General features: G+C 38.2%; 1 protein-coding gene across 1 annotated transcript; it reads left to right on the top strand.

Moving 5' to 3' along the window:
• The first annotated feature begins 3,458 nt into the window (after window positions 1–3,458).
• On the top strand, window positions 3,459–3,878 carry LOC131876267 (uncharacterized). The gene has a single exon (XM_059221172.1). The coding sequence runs from the start codon at window positions 3,459–3,461 to the stop codon at window positions 3,876–3,878; it is 420 nt and encodes a 139-aa protein (XP_059077155.1).
• The last annotated feature ends 8,341 nt before the right edge of the window (window positions 3,879–12,219 follow it).

Below are 12,219 nucleotides of genomic sequence, written 5' to 3'. Positions count from 1 at the left end.
AGTTCTCTTCTCTTATTCCTTGCAATAGTGAAATTTTCTTGAAGTCCTCGAATAAATCCTGTGCAGCCTTCAGATCATCTTCAGGTTTGATATTATTCACTTTTTCTGCATCATAGTCTGAAAGATTTGTTTCCAATTGCGTTCTCAAGTTTTCCATCTCTACCGGTGTCAAGATCTTCCTCAAGCTATTGGGATTTTGAAAATAGAGGACCAGGCTTTGATACCAATTGTTAGGATTCCCAAAGATACTGAGAGGGGGGGTGAATCAGTATCTGACCTGTATAAGAATTTAATTGAATTATAACATGAAAAACATATCAAAACTGTGAGCCAGTAAACCAAAAATAATGCAGTAAATAAGAGAAATAACCACAACATAAACACACCATAACACAGTATTTTTAACGAGGAAACCTGGTGTGGGAAAAACCTCGGTGGGATTTGTGACCCACAATATTCGCTTACTGGCCAATAAGGGAATATTACTGTTCACAATAGGGGCCTGCACATGCAGGAAGGCCAAGTGCCTAGAGCTCACTGCTCAGTTACAAAAGAAGTCTCACTGACTTACAAAAATGGATTATACAAATCCAATGTCTTGTACTACTTCAGATCAACATCTACTATGCTAGATTCAGTACCAGTTTAAGCTCTACAATATACATAAACCCTTATCCAATATCTACCTAACAATTCACATATTAGGTCTGCATTAATCCTTCCATCTTCTATCTAAATTATCTACAATGATCTCATACTTATATGAGTCATATTAAAATCCACCAAGTCGGCTTACAAAAGATTTTACAATTAAGTATAAAATATATTTAAACAAAATTCCTATCGGCCATGGTTCCGGTGATCAATCTTTTCGGTGCCGACGATCTGTGTGCTGGTGTTGAGTCTTCCGATGCCGGTGCTTGCCAGTACATCATAGGATTGTAAGGTTGCTATCAATGACAATATCTTCAATCACCTACAATTTCTCATTGGAGTGTTCCAACACAAACTAACCAAGACCTTTGGTCTATCTTGGGAAATTTGGGTCTAATTTTGGATTTACAAACAGAAAGAGTACAATAGGGAAGATAGACTGAACCAACTAAACTACCAAACAAAGCTTCCAATTTAAGAAATCATAGGAATGAGAGGAAGAATTTAAACTCAACTTTCATGCAAAGGTCGAAATCCAAAGAGTCAAGAACAAAAAATATTGCCTGTGCAAATCCTTTACTTACCAAATTAGGCAAATGAAGAAGGCAAGTATTTCTTTTTAAAAAATAAAGCAAATCTTGGGAACGGGCTTAAAAATTGGTCACATGATTTGCTATGATTTGTAACTACATATCCATGCCAAATCACTTCGAAAAGACTTAAAATCTGATAATTCATTATTTACAAGTCTTTTTCCTCCATATCCTTCCCTGAAATGATTATTCTCAAGTACGACTCTTCATCACGACTCATTCCCTCAAGGTTCACCTTTTAAATCTAGAATATTCCCTCCATGCTGATGCTTCGCCACTTTTATGTCCAAAGCTAAAAATCCTTGAACTTTGTACTTTGAGCCCTCTGAGAAGTGGTTCAAAATTTCAAACTCAAAAGAATAGAAAAAGGACAAACCAAGACAAAGACACCAAAATGTCACGTCTTACATGTTACAAGAACAGGACTCAAGCAAGAGTCGACTTTCACAACTTTGAATGAACCTTGAACTTATTGAAAAGGTTCAATAGTCAAAGTTCAATGACAATTGTTACAAAGGCCTTTAACTCATATAAAAACAAAGCCATGATACAACATACTCCATTTGAACTTGAACCTTGAACTTAGATGAGGTTCAACTGAGAGGTTCAGTTCAAGAAAAACTTCAACAAGACAAAAACCATGACTTACACAAGCCCAAACTAAATAAAATACTCCTTATTTTTAATAACATGAGAACAAAATGCCTGAGGAAATTGAGGAGGGTAACACAGGGTATCCAGAAGAGTTAGAGCTAAGAGCATTTATTATACCTAAAAGTTAGGTATGCAGTGGATAAAAAGTGACCCAACCTCTCATTTCTCACTTTACATTCGAAGCGAGAAAGTAGTAGAGCATGGAGAAGGGGATCTTACTGAGATTACAAGAAAAAGAGAAATTTGTTGAAGAAATGTTGCATCCAGTTGAAGATTGAAAAGGTACTTCTCTAAGTTAGAACCTTTTTAGTTTAAAACCTAAATTTTCTGATATGCCATCGGCTGGTGTTGCTACCCCACTAGTAGTTGATGTAATTGAATGAGATAGACCAAAATTCAAGAAACACCCCTACAAGTTGATGGAAGATGATCTAAATGGGGCATTTTCATTGGTCCCATATGGATTTTTACATGTGGAAGACATTAGGGTTTATAGTCATTGTAATATTGAGGAGCTTGGGAATGCCCAAATGTTGAAACTTTACACAGATCATATGATTGATGAGATGAGAAACTTAAAACCAAAATTTAAATTGCTTGAAGAAAAGGGTTTCAAACAATTTGTGAATTTTCCAGTTTTTGATGAACTTGAGTGGGTCCAATATGTCTTGATCAGAATGCATGATGAGTTCATGTGGCTCAACAAACCACACAAGATCACCAAGATAGTAATCAAGATGGTGATCCATCTAAATTCAACTGGTGAGGTACCTGGTATAAGAAATGTGAAAAATAGATAGTAACATAGGCAATCGGATCTCAATTTGACAAAAGGGTAATGACAATCAGTGACATAATTGAATATGATGTCATATTTGCATCGATGGTGATAGGATACAAATTCTATCAATCCAGCCAGGACAATTTGGTATCCAGTACAACCATCTATGTTGCCTACCAAATTTTGAAGGAAGGTAAGATGTACGACCTGTGTGAGGTGCTTCGAAGTGAGATTTTGGGCAATCTAAAGAAAATCAAGAAAAACAAGAAGCACGTGTTCAAATTTGACACTTTGATTGTCTATCTATATTTCTACCTTATGAATGAGATTCCAAGAGTAGGAAAGGTTCAATGGGCCTATGACAGGCCGATGGTTGTGCAGATAAAAGAGACACTTCAAGGTCTAGGAGATTTACAAGCCCATAAAGGCATGCTTTGGGGATACTTCAAGACCTTTCAAAGCATGATTCAAAGCAGAGAAAGGATTCCTAGAGAGATAGTTGAGAAGTATCAAGATACTATCTACTTTATGGTAGACACTAACCATTGCCTTATGGAAGTCATTGAGCCAAGGAATTCATGGATCATGCCCATGGGGTATGAGGTTGAAGGACATGTACTTGAGGCATATGCTCAACACCTATTGAGAAAACTAGTGGATAAGTCTGAGGAGAGGTTCAACACATATAATGAAAGAGCTTGAGCCTACATTCTCAATTCAAGAAACCTGAGATATGGAAGAAGGCAAGGAAGGAGATGGAGAAACTAGCGAAGAACATGGGGATCACCAGAGAGGTGGTTCAGAGAGCTAGAGAGAAGAACATCTTGAAGGATGAAGATATGGTCAAGCCCAAGGAAGCCAAACCCCAAACCCCTCCACCTAAGCCAAGGTACACAAGGAGTTCCACACCCTCCTCTGATTCTCAAATACCACCCAATTCACCTAAGCCTCAAGCCCATCCATCCGATGGAGTAGTGAAGAGGAAGAAAGAGCAACCACATAGAGTTTATGTAGAAGCCCCTGTAAAAGAAGAGGAAACTAAATCTGATGAAGTAGTAAAAGAAGTGAAGAAAAGTACTACATCTGCTAGGGTTGTCAAGAGGAAACTATTAGATGAGGGGAAACCTAGCAAGAAGCCAAGAGATGAAGTGGAAATCTGGAATAACACTCAAGCAAGTAAAGGAAGCAATAATTGAACAAAGAAGTATCAAACTACTTTCTCAATTTTATGATCTATTGGATGACAAAGGGAAGAGATCATTGGAAGAGGCCACAATTGTATACTTGAATAAGTATAATAGAGCTCTCATTGAGATTGTATCATAAGTTTCCAAGAGCTTATATGATCTCTTAGAATTAAGGGATGAGACAACTATATTAGAGGAAGAGAGGATAAGGGAGTATGTATTAGTGCAACTTTGTCCAGTAATTGCTAAAGTGGAAATAGATAGAATTATTAAAGAGAACAAGGAAAATTTTAGGAACAAATCAAGGGTAAATAAATTAATGATTGGGAAAAATGAAGAAGTCCATAAGGCGAATGAACAAATTTTGAGGTAAATTCTTTCAAAGTATCAGTATGAGGTGGTTCATGAGAAACCAAGTTGACTCTTCAAATACTATGGAGAAGCCAACTCCAACTATTAAAATCCTCTACAACTTGGACAAACTGACAAGGATTCTATAGATCCTTCTACACTTTGGGCTCTACAAGACTTGAGAGGGTGATCCCTTAGTGAATTCATGATCTTTGCACCATACTCACAATTTGCACTAAAACAAAGCAGATAATCTCATATACATGCTCAACAAAGAGGGAGAATGCTCAAGAATATGTAGGTGTATGATTTGATGAGTTGAAAAGTGGCTTTTTGTGTTGAAGACATGCAATATTGAAAGAATCTAGTTATTGTGTGAGTTTTGTATTACGGATTGTTACCATAAGCAGTTCCAATAGTGCAAATTGTGTTTCAGTGGTGGATTTTGTTGGTTCCCCAAAGGGTTTACACTGCAAAAGGAAGAAATCAAGTTGATGTTAGATAATTCAAAAAACCGGAAGACAACTAAGAGGGGGGTGAATTAGTTGTCACAGATTATTGAAACCTAAAACATTAATATAAGAATAGAAGATAAACTAATTAAGCATAAACAATAATCACATAATAAATACCATCCACATGACACCAAGATTTGTACGTGTAAAAATAGATAAAGGGAAAAACCACGGTGGGAAGCCTACCCACAGTCAGATAATACTTCTGCAATAGGTATGTGAATTACAATTGAAGGGCCTACACTTGCAGGAAGGCCAACAACCTAGAGTGCACTTCTCATCACAAAAGGAGCCTCACTGACTGCATAGAAATCTAGACTACAATCTGGAGAAGTGTTGAACTATAAAAGAAAGCATCTTATATGGCTGAGTATAGTTCCAGTTAAGCTCAATACCGAAGGACTAAATCCTCTTACATAAACCCAACTCAATCTCCAATAATAGACCAACTCTTCTTCCTGAATGATATTACATTATTCACACATTACATTCCTCACCCATGACCTCTAACATTAACCATGATGATCTACAATGACATCTTACATCTATTTATACAAAACCCTCGACTATAAACAATCAGGTCGGCCATTAGACAATAAATCGATTACATAATTATAAACCATGTCGGCCTTAGACAAAACAAATAATATCAACACATAAGACATCTCAAAAATACATCAATAGGTCTTATCCACATGTTACATTAAAGCTGGTCCATAAACTAGATCAATCGGGACCCAGTATAGGTCCATATGCTTTAGAAATGATATCCATCTGCCAAGTCTTAAACATGATCACTAAAAACATCCAAAAACTCTATCAGAAGCTGCACCAGCACCAATTATGTAATTCAACAAAGATCTCCACAAAAAGCTTTGCCGGTGAAACCCTCGCCGGAACCAGAAACCAATCTTCTAAGTAAGAAGCATAGCATCCAATCTCCAGACCAAAACCAACTGACCAAATATGAGTATGAGTATCATCAACAAGCCAATTCCATCATTAGACTATACCGGATCATGCCAGATCCAAGTTAACTAGAAACCACTCAACCTATCGGGACCATAAGGGTTCCAGTAAAGCATCCAAACAACTAGTGTTGGCATCAATGACAAAACATTAATCTGACACATAATCAATTCCACCAAATGGCCAACAATCTCCCCCTTTGGCATTGATGGCAACACTAGATGTGAAAACCATCTGAGTACCAAGAAATGCCAAATAAGTCTCCCCCAATGAAAGACAACTAACAAAATCCCACATATAGTTCTGAATAACAATATCTCCCCCTATGAATAATATCTCTTTAAAGCTTTGAATTTCTTTACCAATATCACTCCCCTTTCATTTTCTTTTTCACATCAATATCACTCCCCCTTTGACATCAATGCCAGAAATCTGACAGAAATATCAAAGCAAAAACATAAATCACAAAGTTGACTACTCCCCTTGAGCAGTAACATACCACATCAGTGCTAGAGTGAATAGTATCTCTGATAATGTATGTCGGACTGATGCCAAATTTCATCAATCAAGTCTCTACCGGAGGGGTAGAAACTCCCAATCTATCTCTCAGGTACTCAAATGATTTCTTGGGCAAAGGTTTAGTGAAAATATCTGCAATCTACTCTTTAGTGTTCACATAAACCTGTCTCACTTCATTTGATTTCACCTTTTCCTTAAAAAAGTTATACTTGATAGACATGTGCTTTATTTTAGAATGAAATGCCGGATCCTTTGATATATCAATAGCAACAAAGTTATCACAGTGAATAACTACCGGTGCATCACAATCCACCTTTATATCCTTCAACATTTGCTTCATCCATAAAACTTGTGTCAGTTAGTAGCAGCAATAACATACTCAGCTTCAGCAGTAGATAAAGAAGTACATGACTGTTTCTTGCTAATCATGAATCCAGCTTCTTTCCAAGAAAGAAATCTCCACCGAAAGTTCTTTTCCGGTCATCAACATCTCCAGCCCAATCAACATTTGTATATGCACATAAAGTAAAGTTATCATTCTTAGGGTACCGCAAGCCATATTCTAATGTACCTTTCAAGTATCTAAAAATCCTTTTCACTGCCATCTCATGATTTTCTCTAGGATCACTCTGAAATCTTGAGATAATACAAACAAAATTCATAATGCCAGGCCTAGTCTAAGTCAAATAAATCAGACCTCCAATCATAGATTTGTATCTTGTAGTATTTATTGGTGCAAAAGCATCTTTTCTTGTCAATTTTTCACTTGTAAGCATAGGAGTACTTACCGGTTTAGAATCTCACATACCAAATTTCTTCAACAATTCCTCTTCATATTTAGTTTAACAGATGAAAATACCTTTGTCAGTTTGCAAATTATTGCAAACTTAAAAAAATTTTCATCTCACCAATCATAGACATCATAAATTACTATCAGCACTACCCTTAGTAAAAACAAACTTCAAAAGATATTTATCCAACCTTGCATACCAAGCTCTAGGTGCTTGTTTCAATCCATATTGTAGCTAGGAAATGTGGAAATCATCAAAGCAATATAAACATTAATCATTAGCTCAATCACAAAAGCAAATTGCCATGATCTATCCTAACACACTCAATAAAGACATGAAAATGAAACATTTAAAACTTAAAGATTATGCAAACCAGATGTAGATCTGAATGCTTCCTTCATGCGGCTCCATTGTTCTTCTTTCTTCTCCAAATAGTTTTGTTGTGGATCTCACCTACTAGTGCATGATCATGATATGAAGGCAAGTAAATAAGATATTGGCGCAAGAGTACTCGAAGTGTGATTTGACAAAGTGATTAGAAATTCGATAATCTAATTAGGGATTAGATTGAAGAAATTCATCCAATTTATAGACAAATTGGAGAAATGGATCAAATTAGCATGATTCAATTCAAATAGAAATTGCAAATCAAAAATGTCAATTATGACAATTTATGACAAATTATGCACTTTCTATGCAAAATTTGATTGATTGATAATTCATGACAATTTATGACAAATTTCTATGTCAAGAATTGATTGATTGTCAATTATGACAAATTATGACAAACTTCTATGTCATTCCCATGAAATTAGGAGAAAAATAGGAGAGAATTGAAATTAGGAATTTAGAAAATTAGAAAATTAGAAAAAGAGGAAAATTAGGAAATTAGGAATTAGGTAAATTAATTAATAATTTGTCATTTATTAATTAATTCACAAAAAGAGGAATAATTAGCCAATTAAATGAACATTTAATTGCGATGAGAAGACCTAGGATAAATAAATAATTTATTAATCCTAGGGAGAGAAATGACAAACAAGGTTAAATGATTAAATCATGAAACCCTAAAAGATGAATCAAAAATGCAAGAACGACAATTAGGTCTTGATGAAAGATAATTGATATCGATTTGATTCTGATTAACAAAGGACCAATGTGATAAATGATTTGATTGATAAATGTGCCAATTGATGAGGAACAATGACTAATTGATCCAAATTGACATAATTGAGACAGACAACGATCGATGACAAATCGATCGCAAAATGACAAGATTGACAAGAGGACAAGAAACAATGACAAAATAGATTGCAAAATGACAAGATTGAAAATGACAACAATCAATGACAAATTGATCGCAAAATGACAAGGTCGAACATAACAACGATCGATGACAAATTGATCGCTAGATGATAAGATTGATCAGAGGACAAAACCCTAATTAGGATTGACAATGTCCAAAATAATGACAAATGAGTACGCACATTGATGTGATAGGATAAAATCGATCAAAATCATGACTGGATAGTGTTGTCGACAAGACCAAATTTGAGAGCGAGATAAATGAAGAACGTAGAAGAATGACTCGATGCTCGCAAATGATAAAAACCAAGTGCGTGACATAGGAGAAATGTTAATGCGACGCAAAAACCTAAAATGAGGCAATGCGCAAATGTTAAAGTATGACTCCGCAAGCGTTGACCATTTTTAGGTGTCTACATTTTGCCCCTCTTTGAGACAATGCGATTCTAAGCATTGTTTCAAAGAACTTAATGAAAATGCCCCAGACAATGACAATGACATATGCATGGCCCCTCGAGGAACTGGCCAGAAACATGCAAAAAATAGGCCAATTGATCGGTAAAAATGATAGGATCGAATGGACTGACAATCAGATACCGGATGCATGAAGGAAAAGCAATTAATGACACAAAAGACCATGACCAACATAAGATGGAGAGGTTGCACGTCCATCTATGCACTGACAAAGATCTATAAATGAGACCAAGAGAGAAGGAAAATTGCTCATTTGCACTAGCCCAAGAGGAGAATTTGTTGCTCTAGAAAAGGACACTTGCAGAGAGATGGCGAACATTCCATGGGCAGATCACCTTGGAGAATGTGTACGCACATTCAGACGACCAGACGATGTAGGAGCAGCGGTATGTATCTCAAAAACCCATGTTTTCAATTTCATGAATTTCGATCGCTTGCGGGACATTGCCGGGCCCATAGGGAGTGCAGAAACTAACTTCTGCGCTTGTGTAGGGTGAATCCTGTGCTTGTGTGAGGTCTTCTGTGCTTGTGTAGGGTACACAGGCGTAGGTTACATGACACAAGCGCAAGTTCCTTGACACAGGCGCAGTTGTGCATTGGGAACTCAATTTTGGTCCAAAACAACATGCAAATGATCCGGAAAGGGGGGATAAGGGTAAGATAGGTCAGATTAGATGAAAAACACCCTGATTTGAACATGAAAATGAGGAAATGCAACCCATAGGAGCAAACCCTAAAACAAACAAAATGTGCCCCAATTGTGATGCAGAGGTGACAGTATCCATTGATCACGCGGGAGAACCAACCTGACTACTTCATGATACGACATAGACTCAAGAGCACGGACAGAGATACATTAGCAGGACTGGGGATATACTATATCACGTTCATGCCCGAGATTAGGGCAAACACAGGACTGCTTACTGCATTGGCAGAGTGATGGCATTTGGAGACCTTCTCCTTCCATTTGGTGACTGGAGAGGCGACTGTGACACTAGAGGATGTATGGCATATCCTCCGCATTCTGATTCATGGAGAGATGATAGAGTATGACCCAGTGATAGGGAGAGACGCGATGTGCAGATTATTTGAGTGTAACGTAGATGATCTAAATATCGTAGAGAGAGAGATTGGCTGGGAGACTATGGCATTAGAGTATGATCGATGATATGTGGTGATAGTTGTGGTGATAGCATGTCTACTAGTAGGAGACAGACGAGGACATGGATTCCCTATTGGATGGGGAAGAGTACTAGAGCGGATGGCGATAGAGGGGATGGTGTATGCATGGGGACCATGTGTACTGGCTATGCTATATTTTCAGCTACATCAGATAGCGTATCAGGGAGTTCAGACTTTGAGCTGTGGAGTCACATTGCTACAGGTATGGGCATTTGAGCACATAGCCATATGTCAATCGATTACAAATAGACAGGTAGTACCACACCGACCATATGTGTATTGCTATGGAGGAGCACTAAGACAGGTTCCTTTTGGATACATACTATATTGGCGACATGAGCTAGACCGACTGAGAGAGTTCATATGGAGGCCATATCGTGATTGTCTGGGATGGTCAGATGACAGTGAGGAGTTACCATATTGTAGACAAGAGAGGTACTTGATTGGGTAACCTGTGAATCACCAGAGAGTGATTGAGATGTACCTACCAGAGAGAGTCAGATGACAGTTTGGAGAAAGGCAGGATGTACCTAGGAGGACTGTACACTTTGCCCGATCTCACAGAGAGACGAGTCAGTGGGGGAGTATGATTCAGCCACACATAGTATATGTTGACTTCTCATAGTTACAACAGAGACCGTGGGATTGGAGATCAGATGTGGAGGATGTCGGGATGACAGATGAGTATGAGAGATGGTTTGCACAACTACAACCAGTGCCATTGACAGATCCGGATATTCCAGTACCGAGGCGACAGGAGGACTTCCCACTCACAGGAGAGGAGGAGGAAGATGATGAGGACGAGGAGGATGAGGGCAGGGATGAGGATGAGGGGGATGATGAGGACGGAGATGAGGATGGGGATGACAATGATGGAGATGAGGATGGGGATGATGAGCAGGAGGCATTGCAGGATATACCCATAGAGCCGAAGACAGCTAGGACAGAGGAGATGGAGATGTGCAGGGCTATCATAGCAAGTCAGCAGGATCACATTGTGACATTAGAGAGATAGCAGGATCAGTTCAGAGCGGAGATAGCCAGACTCACAGCGGCTCGAGATGCAGCAATTGCTCAGGCACAGCGAGAGGAACAGAGAGTCACTGAGTTCATTGGGTCGATTCAGGATGCCAGTGCATAGGAGATGGCACAGATGTTGGTAGAGACCGGAGAGGAGATACGCCATTGGAGGACACTATATGAGAGCGCAGTCCCACCAGAGCAGAGAGCAACATCATATCGGACCCGATCAAGGACAAAGAGTAGGGCACGCTCTCGGAGGTCATTGAGCAGCATGGGAGTGAGTGGACCTATGAGACCACCACCGCCAAGACCAGGAGGGACATCATCCGCAAGACATTGCAAGGATGAGGAGGACAGAGGGAGCACCCAGTGACAAAGGCACGTGCTCCTTATGACAGACAGTGGACATTATGTAGTTTGACATTTTGTAGTCAGCCTGCGGGCCATACTTAGGACAGACAATCCAATTTTGTACTCCGATATTATTGTGACATATGATATGATATGCATTGATATGATTAAATGCAATGTGTTATGACTTATGTTATTTTCCATGTATGGATGACCTATGCACTGTTTATGTACCATTGTGGAACATGTATGGATATATTTTTTTATGTGTTTTTGATGCATTGATAATATGAAATGGATAACATGCTTGATGTGATTCTTGATATAATGCAAATGTACTAACCAATGAATGCAGGATGCAGCATATGTGTGTTGAAAAATCGAAGCACTAGACCAAACTGACTATCTGAATTGACGGAAGAAATGTTAGTAAGAAGAAATGAAATAGAGGACAGTTAGAGATGAAGAAAAAAACTTGCTTTCAGTAATGCACTTTGTAGGTGAGAACCTTTATTTAATGTAGCAAAATGGATGTGTAGCATCATGGCATTGAAGGCCAGAGCTGAAATGCAACCCTTTTTGCAAAAGACAGACACATCGCAAACAAACATCAATCACAACAAGGAAGGACCATGAACCATCCCGGTCACTCTAAATCACTCAGTGACATCATCGAGCAACATAGGAACATGATCGAAGCCAAAGATAAATCAATAAAAAGATAAGATGCAAAAATTCCAACAAATCAAACAAACATATTGATCTTCATTGTCAAGAGTTGAAAGTGCTGATAGGACAATCATGCTGTCTAGTTTCAAGACATGCGGTACCCTGTCTAAGACAGGACACAGTTTGGTTTTGAGTATACCA

Source organism: Cryptomeria japonica, chromosome 5 (genome assembly GCF_030272615.1).
Source record: "Cryptomeria japonica chromosome 5, Sugi_1.0, whole genome shotgun sequence".
Taxonomy (NCBI): Eukaryota; Viridiplantae; Streptophyta; class Pinopsida; order Cupressales; family Cupressaceae; genus Cryptomeria; species Cryptomeria japonica.
The sequence above is the reverse complement of the archived record's forward strand: the minus strand, read 5'-3'. Positions and strand labels throughout refer to the sequence as shown.

Bases quoted from the DNA above. Each gene is read 5' to 3' on its own strand.
- LOC131876267 (XM_059221172.1), top strand. From the start codon at position 3,459: ATGGGGATCACCAGAGAGGTGGTTCAGAGAGCTAGAGAGAAGAACATC.